The 16,244-nt window shown below is 41.2% G+C and overlaps 1 protein-coding gene across 1 annotated transcript in view; it reads left to right on the forward strand.

Moving 5' to 3' along the window:
- Nucleotides 1-1,444: 1,444 nt before the first annotated feature.
- gnai1 (guanine nucleotide binding protein (G protein), alpha inhibiting activity polypeptide 1) overlaps nt 1,445-16,244 on the forward strand; it is a 33,001-nt gene continuing 18,201 nt past the window's right edge. Inside the window, exon 1 of the mRNA XM_049566900.1 lies at nt 1,445-1,940. Within this exon, the coding sequence (XP_049422857.1) occupies nt 1,823-1,940 (118 nt within the window). The 5' untranslated portion in view covers nt 1,445-1,822. The remainder of the gene's footprint in view (nt 1,941-16,244) is intronic.

The raw sequence follows: 16,244 nt of genomic DNA on the forward strand, positions 1-16,244 counted from the left end.
CGCAAAATGCACAAGAAACAAAGTTAAAGATTCAGTGATGTCGTTATGGTGAATCTTTTTGATCACCTAACAAAAGTCTGTAATTGTGCCAGTCCTATAGTCTATATGTTAGTATGCTAGTCAATTGCAAGTCTGCAAGAGTATTTTTCTGTTTTATTTAACATTTTCTCTTGTTTAACATTTTCTCTTGTTTAGAGAAGAAATGGGCTTTCAGAATAGTATAGTATAGTATAGTATAGTATAGTAGCCTATAGTATTGTCTAGTACAGTAACCTATAGTATAGTATAGTACAATACAGTATAGTAGAGTAGCCTATAGTATAGTATAGTATAGTATGGTATGGTATAGTACATTACAGTATAGTATAGTAGCTTATAATATACTATATAGTATAGTATAGTATAGTATAGTATAGTATAGTATAGTATAGTATAGTATAGTAGCTAATTATATGGTATAGTATAGTAAAGTATAGTAAAGTACAGTACAGTATAGCAGCTTATAATATTCTATATGGTATAGTATAGTATAGTAGCTTATTATATGGTATAGTATAGTATAGTATAGTAGCTTATTATATGGTATAGTATAGTAAAGTATAGTAAAGCACAGTACAGTATAGTGACTTCTAATATTCTATATAGTATAGTATAGTATAGTACAGTATAGTAACTTATAATATTCTATATATTATAGTATAGAATAGTACAATATAGTAGCTTATAATATTCTATATAGTATAGTATAGTATAGTATAGTATAGTCAATTACAGTATAGCATAGTAGCTTAAAATATACTATATAGTATAGTAAAGTATAGTATAGTCCAGTAAAGTACAGTACAGGACAGTATAGTAGTTTACTATATGGTATGGTATGGTATAGTATAGTATAGTATAATAAAGTAAAGTATAGTATAGTAAAGTACAGTATAGTAGCTTAAAATATACTATATATTATATTATAGTATAGTATAGTATAGTCAAGTACAGTACAGTATAGTAGCTTAAAATATACTATATAGTATAGTATAGTATAGTATAGTATAGTAAAGTACAGTATAGTAGCTTATAATATTCTATATAATATAGTATAGTATAGTCAAGTACACTACAGTATAGTAGCTTAAAATATACTATATATTATAGTATAGTATAGTATAGTATAGTATAGTATAGTCAAGTACACTACAGTATAGTAGCTTAAAATATACTATGTAGTATAGTATAGTATAGTATAGTATAGTAAAGTAGAGTACAGTATAGTAGCTTATAATATACTATGTAGTATAGTATAGTATAGTATAGTATAGTAAAGTAGAGTACAGTATAGTAGCTTATAATATACTATACGGTATAGTATAGTAATTTTCTTCTTGAGTTTTAGGTTTGTGGAAATGACCCATTTATTGTGAAGAGTCAGACCGGAAGTGTGATTGTTGTTGCTGCTGGCGGAACACGCCGAGCTGCTCCCTCCAGTTGAAGCCGTACATACGATACTGCCAGTCGCCGCCGCAACGAATGGAGGCGAACGGGTGGAAGAGACATCACTGAGGAATTGTTTGGCTATCAAATCATCTTTCTGTCGGATTAAAAGGAGGATTTTAATCCGACCATATTCCAGCGGGGAGAAGAAACGCCACACCGTTTTTTGAAAAGTCGAATCGCTTCCCGTTTTTCCCTCCGAGCAGATCGATTGCCTGTCATTTAAAAAAGGGCGTGTGTGCGGGGTGAAGGCAGTTTTAACCATTTAATGTGGGTATATAGGGTATTGTAGACATTTTTCTTTTCCACCACCTGGGTCTGAAGGACACGGTCGAGGATGGGATGCACACTGAGCACGGAGGACAAGGCGGCGGTGGAGCGCAGTAAAATGATCGACAGGAATCTGCGGGACGACGGAGAGAAGGCAGCCCGGGAGGTCAAGCTGCTGCTGCTCGGTAAGGAGGGACGAGAAGATGGGGGGGGACTAACTTCACTGTGTCTTCAACCACAGCGGTTATTCGCTGCGAGGACACACTGGTACACGAAAACTACAGCAGTGTCGGTTAGTCTTCATGGTTCACTGTCAGTTTTAGGTGGTGTCAGTTGTGAAATGTTACGGAGTTTCAATTCCGCATCGCTAGCATACTCCCCTCTTTGCTAGCTTTGAGTTCACCGTCAACTGTCAACTCTGGTCAGTGAACGCAACATAACATTTTGTGCCCCGTTATTTCCAAACGGGGCACAAAAACGTTAAACCCCAAACCTAACATCAGTGTGTGTTTTAAAACGTTTTATTCACATGTGTTGTCAGAATTACACACATGGCAAGTTTTTTTTCCCATTGAGTCTCCTCTATAGACCAATTGTACTGACTAAATCCTCCCCACAATGGCACATTTCCTCTCCTATAGTCCACTGTAAAGCTCTGAGAATAGGCCTGTGGCTCATTTGGGGGGCCCAGGCCTGATGAATGTGACTGGAAACTTTGTTGGGTCCAGTCAGGGGCGTAGCCACCAAGTTCTGGGCCCTATCCATAAGCAGTCTCTGAGGGGCCCCCGCCCTTCCTCCCTTAATCCACGTCTCTCTTACACACCTTCTGATTTTTGCTTTCAAACTCAGACTGTGCTCTTTCCTTTTCCTTTCTGTCGCTCTGTTTTGAAGCCCTTATTTCCCTTTTTTGGGGAAACACCTGATGCACATTGGTGTTCATGAATCCTGATGCAGGGGTGGACTAAACTATTTTGAGCCTTTTAAAGGGTTTAGTCTTTCAGCCGATTAACTCAGCTAATTTTAATTTAATTGTGGCACTAATTACTGAGAAATAAAATAATTGTGGCCTTGGGGCCCTCATCAGACAGTTCCACTTATCCCCACCACTACACCCCTGGCTCCAGTCATTATTATGAAATTTAAAGGTGCTGTTTCTAAATTAAAAGTTACACCTAATGAGGGGCTGACAGGATTTTTGTTTTCTCTTTTTATATCTACAGGGTTGTAAATAAGCACCGGCTGCCAGGCAAATGCTGGTGAAATATGCATGTGGCTGCTGGATTTGCTTTAGTGTGGCTGATGGACCAAAAAAAAAAAAAGTCAATTTCTATCTTGAGAATTGGGACAAATACAGGTTTTAGAGGGGATTTTTACTTTTCAGATATGCTCGGAAAATGTCTTTTAAAGAGACCAAAGTCATGACTTTTAAATCTTATAATTGGCCAACTTTCCAGTGATTTTATTTCTTCTTTAAAAGCATTTTTGTTGCAGCTGGATACTTGAGATTTATTAACTTCATCGGGCGCACAGAAAGTTTTAGTATCATAACATAAAACATGATTGATTAAACTATGGTTTTGTAGAATCCTGACAGAAAGGGCCAATGTTTTTGTATAAAGCAAAATGTTAAAGCAAAGATGATTATAATAGTACACTTTTCCACCGGGCGGCATGGTGGGGCAGTGGTTAGCAGACCCCTGGAAGACTTCCAGGGGTCTCATCTATAAACATTGCTTATGCAGAAAAGGAGGCCTGAAAGAAGTGTACGCCACTTCCCACGCTAAAGTTGTGATCTATAAAAGCAGACATGATGGGAGAAACTTTATGCTTACAAACATTTTGGCGTTAATATTGGCACAAATGTAGTACTTTGTAATAAGTTTATTGTCACGTGAAAATAAGACTCATTGTGTTTTTGTTACCTAAGACTGAGCTGTTTACATCTACACAGGGATGGGGCTGTCAACGAATATTCTAAATTCAAATTTAAATTCGAATTTGAAAAAAAAATGGATCTTCGAATGTGAAAATTGATATTCGATTGTGGAGAAAAAAACCCCCACCACCACAGCTGTCCTCTGTGCGAGTGGGCGTTGGCCTGTGCCACTCCACTGAACGCACTACGAGGCCACACCGCCCGCGGAAGTGCTGCGAAGCGCAGCGCACCAAAATTCTTGCGCGAGCCAGAGCACTTCTGTTCACATCAGACGCGCATTTCTCCACGCTGGTCGACAAGCGGTTCTGCTCCCAGCTGTTGTTTCCGTCACCCGGCTTGACACATTTGCTCGCGGCTCGCGCAGAAAATAGACCAGACGCCGAAACAATCGCTGCAGGGCACGAGCCGGCCGGTGTGGATGACGCAATTGGTTAACATGGGCGCCGAAAGGAAACTGGCTTCGCTTCGAGGCGCTTCGAGGCTATTCGCAGCGCTTCCGCGGGTGGTGTGGCCTGACGGGTCAGAGAGGGGGGGCGAGCAAGAGGTCTGCGGTCGTTTATAACGTAATGTTATAGATAATTGTTTTATGTGTTTTAATGTGTAGGTATGTAAATGTTTTCAAAGACGTTTATGTTGAAATAAAAATACCTACAAGTAAGGATAGACCGATACATTGGCTGGCCGATATATTGGGCCAATATTTGAGTTTTTTACTTGTATCGGCATCGGCCGATACGCGCGTGGGTTCGCGGATTTATTTTTCCCTGGCATGATTTACAGACAGGCATCCACGGGCAGCTCTGTGTTGCTGGAAGACCCTGCAGCGCACATGCAGCGAATCCTACTGTGTACAGTAGTTGTTGTTTTATTTATGCTTCAGCTTAAATATTTGTTTATTTTATAAAGACATTACTGAAAGATTTAAGAGCACTGAACTCTTTTTTTCATTTGAATGTACAATAATAATAATAATATTCTACCTGTTCTACCTCAACTTTCCATCTTGTTTTAGTATTTTTTACTGTTCAATAAATGTTTCTTATTTTAAACTTGAGATCTGTAATATTTGTTATCATTGTGTCATTTTTTTTATGTAAATTGAGGGAGCAAAAGCAGTATCGGCCCCAAATATTGGCTCAAGAAAATCAGCAGTCCATAATCGGTCATCGGCTAAGGGTGATGGAAAAAAATCGGTATCGGCATCGGCCCTAAAAAAATCCATATCGGTCTATCCCTACCTACAAGTAGTTATGTTTCCTTGTATTAATACATATACAAGTATGTTTCCTTGTATTAGTTTGCCCTTTTGTGGACATAATGTGAAAAAAAAAATTCGAAAGGTTCGAACCTATGAGTTATTTTTAGAACGAATATTCGAACGTCCTTTTTGAGTAATTTTGACAGCCCTACACAGGGAGCAGGTCCTTGTTTATGTAGATCACTTTGTTTCATCTCCATGTTTCTACAGTAGCCCAGAACAGAAAAACACCATAGTTAGAAGCCCATCTGTGATGAGCAGCATCATAAAAACAGCGACATGTAATGTGAAACTGCTCATCCAGTATTTTTACTGGTTTTAATCACCTGATCGGTTTGTTTTGGAGAGGAGGAGACCTCTGCGGATAATTCGGCTCCTGGTAAGAATCTCCTGACCACTGAAGGAATATTAACCTGGAGAAGTTTCAGCTGGTTGCAATCTGCAGTCCTCACTGCTATATGTCATTAAATTACACACTAAACCATTTTTTAATTGTTTAAAGTTGTGAATTTTTGTCTGGGACATGGGTATTTTCTGGCACAGGGCAAGTTTAGAAGTTCAAAGAATGAAAGCAGACCAAGTCATTTAATAAAACACATTTATTTAACATATATTCAACCCCGAAAGTGAAATTATTGTGTAGGTAGGTTATAATTTTAAGGATTTACAGGATACAAATGTGTCTAAAAACACTGCAACATCGCAAAAGTCTTGCACAACAATCGCACAGAATTACAATAATGACATTTCAACATGACATGCTGATGTAGATAAAGGTGCCTCGTGTCCCTCTCACTTTCAGAAGTGGTGAAGTTCGACTGACCTTTGTGCACCGAACTGTTTTCAAATCCTCTTTAGGTTTGAGTTGAGAATCCACCATAGGCTGTTGTTTGGATATCAACATATCCCTTTAAAAATCCACCACAAGAATGTATTGTGACCGGCACAGAAGACTTTTGTAATTTCTTGGATTCGTTACATGTATTTTGTCACGCCACCTCTCCTTCTGACAGCCCTGTACGTGCAATTAGGTGAACTGCTCGCATTCAGCAACCAGCCATGTGTAAATTAAGGGCATTACTCACATGTGGGGAAACACTGTTATCCTTGTAAATATAGAGCGTAGGTGAAAAACTTTTCCACCAACTCCTCGGGTGACGAGCTTTGGGAAATGTTGACATGCACACACATGGTATGTGGGTTACCAGGACACAAAGTCTGGAGCCAATAGCAATATCAGGCAAACACCTGACAGACGGCACAGAGTGAGAGCTGTTAGTGGCTTTTGTGGACAGATTTGTGAGGCGGAGGAAGACAAACATTTCCTCATGTGCGTCCCATAATTTAGCAAAGCTTTTCCTAAGGATGTAATCTTTACATTTCTCTACATTTAGTGTGACGTTGGTGTCGTTTTGTTTGAGCAACAATGCACATACTTTCTCGCTAAAGGTAGACCGCATTCCTCAGGTGCTTGGAGGCCAGATGGGATTTACTGATTGAAAGCGAGCAAGTTAGGTCAAGTTTCTGCTATGCTGCTTTAGGGTGGAATATGAGGTTTCATCAGCCTTTGCTTCGACACAAACCATGTGGCATTACTTTAACCACTCTGTTTTGGGTTGAATAGCTGTCGTGATGGTTGCGTGCCAGGTCGTGTGGCCCCCACGCGTGGCTGCCTTGGCACCGTCTCCTGCCATTTGTGTTTGATCCATTCAGCGCGGAGGTCTCTTCAGGTTACTGCCTGAAGTGACACACGGGCAGGCCGGGACGCCGGGAGAAAGGAAAAGAGGGGCTGTAAGATGAGAACCCTGCTAATGACTGAAGCATTAAATATGAAAAAGCTCTGCTGCAGAGAGACGGGGGGCCCGCAGTTCAGAGTTTGAGTTGTTTACCTTGCAGATAAACAGTTACTGGGAAGATACTGTTTTAGAGTTGTTGATTCGCAGGCAATTTGGGAGTATACTTTTCTCTAAACACACCCTGTCAACACAGATAAAAAGTCAGCAAAACATGTGGCGTGGTAGTAAGAGGCTGGCAGCGCTGTGGAGATGTAGAGATGTGTTGTGTATATATACTACGAGTAGAAAGTCTTTGGTGCATCAAATGGAGGTGACCCCTAGCGAATGTGTAGACATTTGTGTATACAGCAAGTGATTTGCTGAGTGGCAGGTTCATGTGTTTACCATCTGCCTCTCCAGCTCTGTCCTAAATGTTAATCACAGGCTTATGTGAGCTCCCTGTCACTGACATAAAATCATTACGCTGAGGTGAAAACCTTCAATTTGCATGAAAATGATTTGAATCCTTGAGAGCCTGTGTGCAAGCTGAGCAGGTTTACACGCACAGAGTACTTCAGTTATTGCCCTTATCCTGAAGAAGACAATACTCTTACTAAGCTGTTTACAGGGCTGATGAATATTCCACTACAGCTTCTTTGTCACTGGACAAAAAAAAACCCTAAAACATCTGGCTTTTGTATCTAATGGTAAAGGTTACAATCAGTATTCACTGCCACATCAAATGACTCTGCAGTAGTCACAGGTATTCATCAGCTCCAGCTCCAATCAGCTGCGATTGGCAGTGACGAAAATGCGACAACTGGGTGGATGCGCTAATTTAAGCTCCTTTGCAGGTGTGATGCAACGACACGCTGCAGCAGAGCTCGAACATGGTTCAAAACTTATTCGGCACCAAGTTTGAGAGAGAGAGACTGAATAAGTAACAGATACATAAAAAAGAAGTAGTCCTGTAGCATTTTCAATGGCCTCTATGCTGCTTTCTACTGTTTACTAACCCCTTTTCCGTCCTGTCTGTGGCAAACACAGGGCTTGAAGTTCTCCGGCACGGTGCCGGATTTCCGGCGCAGGGATATTCTGGTGCAGGAATATTTTTTTCTCGTGAATATTTTATCATCTTGCCGTAGCAACAGTGATTTAACCAGTCGTTTTAAAGCAAAGCAAAGTGATAGTTCCAACTACCAATGGTGTATCACATTACTCAAGGTAAACAAGGACTTCTAGCCAATCAGAGGCAGAGTAGGGCGGGCCTTAAGTTTTCACAGTCTCTCATTCAGTCACGCCACGGACACACCGGACGCAGAACCGAAGCGCAGCGCCCAGCAGCGGAGGCAGTTTTCAGTCGGCGTCCATGTTAACCTATCTGACTGTCCACACAGGCCGGTGAGCAGAGCGGAGCGCCCACGGAGGCTCGCGCACCGCAGCGCTTCAGTTCGGCATCTGGTCTATTTTTCACACAAGCCGTGAACGCCTCTGTCAAGCTGGATAGAGCAGATCATACCAAACAGGAAGTCTGACACAGAAAAGACGAGAGAATACGGACAATTTTCAAAATAAAATAAATTTAAAAAATAAAAGCCTGTTTAATTATGATGTTGCTTGTCTGTCTATAAATATTTGTTCCGTTGTGGTGTAGACATGAGAGAGATGAAAACACAGAGAGAGAGAGAGAGAAATGGCTACAGGTTGGGGGTTGCAATTCACACATACAGAAAGAGAAAGAGGCGGTGTGGTAGAGATAAGTGAGATAATTTGTGAAGCCACCAATGAGTTGTCACTTGCAAATTAGCTCAGTCAGATGGAAGATGCTCCTTGGTGTCAGAGGTCATGAGTTCAAGCTTCAACTGATGTAAAACGTACATTTTAATGCGTTCTTGTTGTCTTCCTATTCTGCCACTTGTTGCTCAGAATTGCCTAAAATTGCCCGGCCCCAACCATTTTGTAGTAGCTGATGACCAAATTTTCCTTTTTTGGTGAACTGTTCATATTTCATTATAAAAAAAACCTTGAAATTGTTATTCTAGCTCCTTAATGTGATACTTGATTGATACTCTCAAAGTGCACCAGATTAATTCATTTAGACGTCAAATGTTCAAAATTTTCTTCCGGGGGGGGGGCATGCCCCCGGACCCCCCTAGCACAGAAGGCCCTCTAAAAAAATTTCAGGCACAGGATTTTTTTCTTGCTTCAAGCCCTGCAAACAAACAAACAAAAGAAAGAAAGACATGCTCATCTGAACTCTTACTTGCCGGCAATTCTAAAGGACTTAATCTGCCATTTAAATAAGCTTTGCAACGTTTAAAAAAGCAGCATACATGCGCTAGTTCTGGATAGGAAAAGGGTATAATATTCCAGTTTACATGCAATTGTGCATACTCTGATTAAAAATAGGATTTTTAGAAGTTTTCCACCAGTGGGGGACTTGTTCGATTGTGCAAACACAGCCTCCCTCTTTCATTCCTTCAACTACCTTCTTAAAAAGGTCCATGTTTTGATATTTGCACATACCCAAAAACCTGTTGATATCCCAGTCTTTCATAATGTTTAAAAGTAGGTGTGTTTCTACTTCTGACAAGAAACTTGTACTTTCCGTTTGTGTATCTCCCCACAAAGCCTTGAAAACTGTTGGCTAGCAGGTTTGCGTACAACGCATCCATGAAAACAAACAAAACTGAATGTAAACCGTGTGTCGCAAACTGTTGTAAAACCTTGATTGCGACGCATATTTCGAATGCGCTGTACACTAGAGTTGTTCTGATAACAGTATCAGAAATGCCTGCGATTGCCTAAAATGCTAGGTCGGATATTGACGAGTCCTCAAGTGTATGCCCTGACCTGATACCTCATACTTTATTGCTAAACAGTTTCACACATTGATAAAATGGCATCAGATCTTCGCCATTCTAAAACAGTGGTCTACACCAAGAGTTGTGATGTGCAGCCACTGGCAGCTACTGTTTCAGAGCAGCGAAGAAGAATCAACTTCCTGTAAATAGTATCAGGTTAGCCATTTGAAAATATCAGCAATATTGGCAATATGTTGCCCTGGAAAGTCCCCAACAGTGATAGTTATGAATGGATGAATGACAGGAAATAAAGAAGTTAATAATTTAATACATTATACTCAAAATAATCATCCTTAGTTCTTCTATATTTTGATCATTTTACATTATAATCCATAATCATTTTATATTTTAAGGCTTTTTTAAAACTCTAAAGAGAGCTACACAGTTTCAAATTGGCATATATGTAATTTCAATTATAGAAATCCATATCGGGAAACAATGGTATTGGAACGTCTCTACTGTATACAGTGTCCAAAGAATGTTCCTAAAATCTGAATTATACTGGAAAATGCTTCATTTGGAAATCTGATAATCCAGACCGAATATGCAGCTTACGTGACCCACATCAAATTCAGTATACCGTCACATTCTGAATAACAGTGTAATATTAGTTTGCATGTAAATGACAGGCTCATGTGCGCTCCCTGCCCCTGCCATAAAATCATTACACCCAGGTAAAAACCTCCAATTTGCATGAAAATGATTTGAATCTTTGTGAGTCTGAGCACACAGTCGAATCCAAACTAGCTGGCAGGCTCAGGTGTCTTTGTACGAGAGGGAATGTGATCTTCTTTTTTTCTTTCCTTGAAAACTGAACATTTAGCTCTCAGTCTTTATTTGGCTCTTTTTTTATTTCCATCATCTCCAGGACCCAATTATCCTCCTATTCATATCTACATGCTAAAATAGATTACAATCTCCCCAGCCTAATTACTCTTTCTATAGCTGTCGTGCAACCGTGGGAAGATTTTATTAATAATCCTTAGCCTTTGTCTAACATTTGTCATTGTTCTCTCTTTAATGTTTGCCATATTTTTTAAAATTATGTAACCGGCATTGCCAAACATGTAGTGCAGCGGGGCTGTGTTACTCATCATGGAGATGGAGGGGGCCCCCCTGACGATAAACATGGACAATCAAAGTAGCTAAATTGTTCGCATTCCAGTATCGTTGTAAGCATCATTAGACATCTCCGCGAATAGTTCGGTCTGTGCCAGTGTGTGTGGGAAACAATCTTTTAGCTATCGATCTGCTTGTTGGCGGATCGATGCCTCTGGTCATTTCCCCTGATGGGTAGCACCGCTCAGAGGCTCCTGGAATCCTTCATGAGTGAGTCATACTTAAATCCCCCCAGAGGGAGAGGGAAGAAAAAAGAGGAATTGGATAGTGAGTGAGAGGAACAATAAATCATAATGGGAAATTGATGGTACGGGACAGAGAGAATGCAAAAGAGGAAGAGGGATGTATATAGCGGAAAAAGGGTGGAAAACAGAGTGAGAGAGGAGGGTGGTGGGCTCATGCTGCTAATGTGGCATCACTAATGTGGTTTGCACATTGCTCCAAGCCCTGCTCAAGTCTTTGGATCGCACCTAAAAGTGTCGGCCTGCAGCCCGGCCTCCATAAACCTCCTGACCCACACAAATGTGTCTTTATGCCGTTAATATGGAGCATGAAAAAGAGACATTGTACTATCTTCGGCTGGCATGTGAGCACAAATTCTCCGAGAGCAGTAGCAGCAACATATGGTTAATCTATAAGGATGGAGAGGGTTCAGGCGTGGTAGCCATTTCAGTCACATTCATACTGCCATTGTTATAAAAGCTCACTGCTCTTGGGAGGCTCCAGGAGAAAAGATGGGTTTGCGGTTGGTAGATAGAAACGTCTCTGTTCTCTGTGGAAGGAGAAGAAGAAGAAAAAAAAGGCCCCTCCATTTTCACTGGAAGGGTTAGCTTGGATTTTCCTAAAATAGTTTGAACCGCTAGAAACAGAAACCAGCTGCTCCAGTGGTTTTTGAGTCTGTAGCCGTTTTGGGGTGGGTGTATCAAAGCTGTGGGCGTGTAACATGACTCTGGATGAGGAGCGATAGGTCAGGCCTGTGGTGCCATGTAACCCTTTAAGGTCTGTGTGTGTGTGTGTGTGTGTGTGTGTGTGTGTGTGTGTGTGTGTGTCAAAATCAGGGCGACTCTGTGTTTTGTATTCTTCAGGCCTGCAGGCTTTGACAGGATCCACACCCTCATGATATCACTGGTGTAAAGGGGCCAGAGCCAAGTCACTTACATAAGCACACATCTCATTGATTATACTGAAGACGTACGCCGGCCTTACACCAAATGACTTTTGTAAACGTTTCACAGTCACAGACAAATTTCCAGTGTCGGAATTAAATCTCAAGTTTTACCTCTGCTGGTGCGCACTCCCATGATCTTGATCATTTGGCGTAAAACTGAGCTCTCCAAGCTGTCTTAAATTGGTCTTTGTCACACTTTGACGCTCCAACAAAATCATGTTTGACATTGACACAAGTTTTTAAGTATTTGCGCATACAAAAATTTAAGTTGCTGCGTTTTCCTTCAGCACCAAACAGGAAGCAGCAAACCAGGTTGACAGTAAATATAGAGTGGATGCTGGGGAGGCGCAAGAACGCGAACAAGTCTCCGTTCGGTGGCACTCTGATGCAATAGTTAGCTTTGTTGCCTCACAGCAAGAGGGCTCCCGGTTCAAACCCAGAGTGGGGGAGCCCTTCTGTGTGGAGTTTGCATGTTCTCCCCGTGTCAGCGTGGGTTTCCTCCAGGTACTCCAGCTTCCTCCCACAGTCCAAAGACATGCAGGTTAATTGGTGACTCTAAATTGGCTGTACGTCTGAATGTGAGTGTGAATGGTTGTCTGTCTCCATGTGTCAGCCCTGTGATAGTCTGGTGACCTGTCCAGGGTGTACCCTGCACCAGCACCCCCTCCCTATCCCTATCTACATGGGGAGCAGTTCCTTGTTTATAGAGATCGCCATGTTGCATTGCCATGTCTCTACAGTAGCCCAGAATGGAAAAACACAGGCTCTTCTGGCGTTTTCGCATCAGCCATCGTAGTTAGGAGTCCATCTGTAATGAGCAACGTTACAGCGTTGTGATGAGCAGCGTCGTAAAGGTCCAGGGTGTACCCCGCCTCTTGCCCAATGTCAGCTGGGAAAGGCTCCAGCCACCCCTGAGACCCCAACAAAATAAGTGGTTCCAGAAATGAGCTGATGCCGAATAGACAAGAATATTGTCAACATATGACACCTTTTATCCTGTGTCTCTGAAGTTACAAGTTTTTGCAGACACGTAAGGAATTGGTAGAAAGCAATTTTTCTGAAAGGGAGTTTGGTGTAATATTTTCCACCAGGAGCAGGATGGGAAATAATCTCAAGAGGAATCTAGTTGTAGTCTTACAAATAGTGAACCAGTGTTTGCAAAATGTGTGACTAAAAACTCTCTGAATTGATGAATTGATGGGATTCATCCAGTTACAACCACAGGAATGTTTAGAGTTAGTGTCCAGGCTCATTACCATAGCAGTAATGCCGCTGGTTTCAGTCTCTGTAAACTGATCTTCCTATGACAGCTCTGTATTATCCACAGCAGTGGTAGGAGATTTCTCTGACCCAACTTGCCACTACATTTTTCACAATTACAGTAGAGTCCCACAATGATTCATCAAAAACTACTCATGTCATCTTTGGTGATACATGGTGATGATATCATCTAAGCGTTTCTCAACCACTGTGACGCAACTCATTATAAATTCTACTGAATTTTAGGGCTGCCACGATTAGTCAACTAATCGATGACTAATCGACTATTAAAATAATCGGTGACTATTTTAGTAGTCGACTAATCGGTTTGAGTTATTTTTCATAGAAAAGTACTATAAAAGTATCCCAAAATACTCTTATTGCAGCTTCTTACGTTGAAATATTGGCAGCTTTACACACTCTCCCATGACAGTGAACTAAAACCCTTCGGCGTGAGTAGGAAACAAGACATTAGATGACATAACTTTGGGGTTTGGGCGAGACAGACCGACATTTTTCAACATTTTAACACATTTTTCGATGAAATGATTAGTCGACTAATCGAAGAAATAATCGACAGATTAGTCGACAATGAAAATAATCGTTAGTGGCAGCCCTACTGAATTTAAGCAGCAACTAGAGATGTACCGATATCACTTTTTCCTTCCCGATAGCGATTCCAATCTCTGAACCTTAGGTATCTGCCTTTACCGAGTACCGATCCGATACCAGAGCATAAAATAAAAATGGATGGGATATGAACTGTTGTATGTCTCAACTCCTAAAACTCTATGTAAAATATTGAGAAATAAAAACATAATAGTAGAATGAATGCCATAAAACTTTTTTTGTTATTATTATTATTATTATATAGTGTTGACACAGATCAAGACACAGCTTAAAGTGCAACCAAACAATTTGGTAAATTTGTTTTAAAGGCTGCAGTAGAATGCCTTTTAAACTCTGTTTTGTTTGCCTGTAGTGTGCGTATGCGTTATGACTTGAGGCATTACGTGGTATCGGATTGGCTATAGGCTGTACTCGCCGATACCCAATACCGCATTTTAGGTAGTATCGGAGGCATTTCTGATACTGGTATTGGTATCGGTATAACTCTAGCAGCAACTTCTCCAAACTGGGGGTACACTGACCGCTAAATACTGAAGGCAATACACTGATTGTGGATAAGTACCTTGTACAGCCCCACTTCAAAAACATCCAAATATTGCCTTTAAGTTCTTCTCCAATTCAGTAAGAATAACAATAATTTTTGTTTAATTTTATTTTTACTTTTTGTCTGAGACCTTGTGACATAACTAGTTTTTGATTGGCGTGAGTAGGGCTGCACAATTATTTTTATTATTGATCAATCCTCTGATTATTTTCTTGAATGAAGGTACACGATGCAGGAATCGTCGGTCAACATTCAAACTTGGCCCCTCTTCCTTACTCTGCTTGTACGTACCATGCAAGCCACTGCACTATGGTTAGAACGTTACATTTGTTGTAATGGAAAAGCCGATTTAGCAAGCTAACTAAGCTAACAGCCGGCACCTACCTGTCCAGCAGAAAACAAGCCAACTCTGTGTCACTCTTCATCCCCATCCTCTCCTTCAGTGCTCACCAGCAAACGTGAAAGTGAAAGCCAACCGCAGATTTGCTCGTGTTTTCAAATGAGCTTTGTCCGTTTGGCATTTTGCCTCACTATATTAGAGTTTTTTTGTGCTGTGTCTACTATTTTGTTCCTCTTTCTAACCCTAACCCTAACCCTTGAACTGCCATGAGGGCTGTCAACGAATATTCTAAATTCGAATTTAAATTCGAATTTGAAAAAAAAAATGGACCTTCGAATGTGAAAATTGATATTCGATTGTGGAGAGAAAAAAAAACACCAATGCGGGATTGAGAGGGTTAACTTTGTCTAGTTAAGTATACCTTTAACCTATTAACTGTTTGATCTGTGAAATTTCAGAAGATGATGAAAAAAATGCTCATCACAGTTTCAAAGAATTGTCTAGGCTGATACCATCAAATGTGTCACCTTTTCTGACTAACAGTCAAAACCCCAAAGATAATCAGTTTACCGTGATACAAAACTCTAGATGTGAGGTCTTTGTATTTCCTGTCCATACCACTTTTTTTTTGCAAATAAAGCCACAGAAACCAGAGAGAAGTGACGCAACTAGCAGTTAGCTAAAAGTTTCCTTTATAAGGAGGCTACTTTGAACTTCAGTGTGAGCTCACAGCTCGCCTGAAGTGGATTTTCATGCGCCCCACATTGAGAGGCACTGCATCGATACGTGAAGTGTCTGTGGCCTTGTGAAAATGACTCCTGGGCAGGCCGAGGGGTGCAACCGTGCCAGCTCACCGGCCAGCCGCAATCAGCGTATCTGCCGTCTGTGTGCGGGTCCCACAGGGGACTCACTGCCAGTGTTTGGCCTTGGAGCACAGGGAGCTGCCACCATACCGTCACCTCCCTCCAGGGCTCTCCGGCACCAGAGCGGTGACACGTAATTAAAATAATGTGTCCTCAGGTGAATCGCATCCAATTATCCTGAAGGTGAAGAGCCAGGACGGTACTATCAGCATGCAGCCACCGCTGAGTGGAGGAATGCAGACAGAAAGTGTGCAGCAGGATGTGTGTGTTTATGTATTCATTTTGGGTTAAAGTTTGTGTGCTCAGGCGGAGAGCTGTTACGCGGAGCTACTAATGGCATGTGTCAAAAATGTCAAAAGTTTCTTATTTTGTTTTTGCAACATCATGAAAGTGGAACTAGATGAGGCAGATGATTTATTATGCAAGAGCAAACCATCTTGTCTCTGCTGCCAGTGTCACGAGGTAGCGGATAGTGGAAGACTTCATGGTATGATTCCACTTCCTCTTATTTTGTTTCTACAGAGAAGCTGGGGGTGTTTACTTGGGGAACAGACACTCTCAAGTGGTTTGAAAAATCTTCCCCAGTGGCAGAGGAGCGTTGCGTCAGTGACGACCGGCCAATTGCTTCACTGTACCCTCCCTATAAGTCCCCACTGCTGTAAGATGAGGGCATTGAGTGCGCATTAGATCAAATGTAGGTTATGGCAATATCCATTAGAGGAAAAGAGTCTG

This window comes from Epinephelus fuscoguttatus, linkage group LG22 (assembly GCF_011397635.1).
Source record: "Epinephelus fuscoguttatus linkage group LG22, E.fuscoguttatus.final_Chr_v1".
In the NCBI taxonomy this organism is placed as follows: Eukaryota; Metazoa; Chordata; class Actinopteri; order Perciformes; family Serranidae; genus Epinephelus; species Epinephelus fuscoguttatus.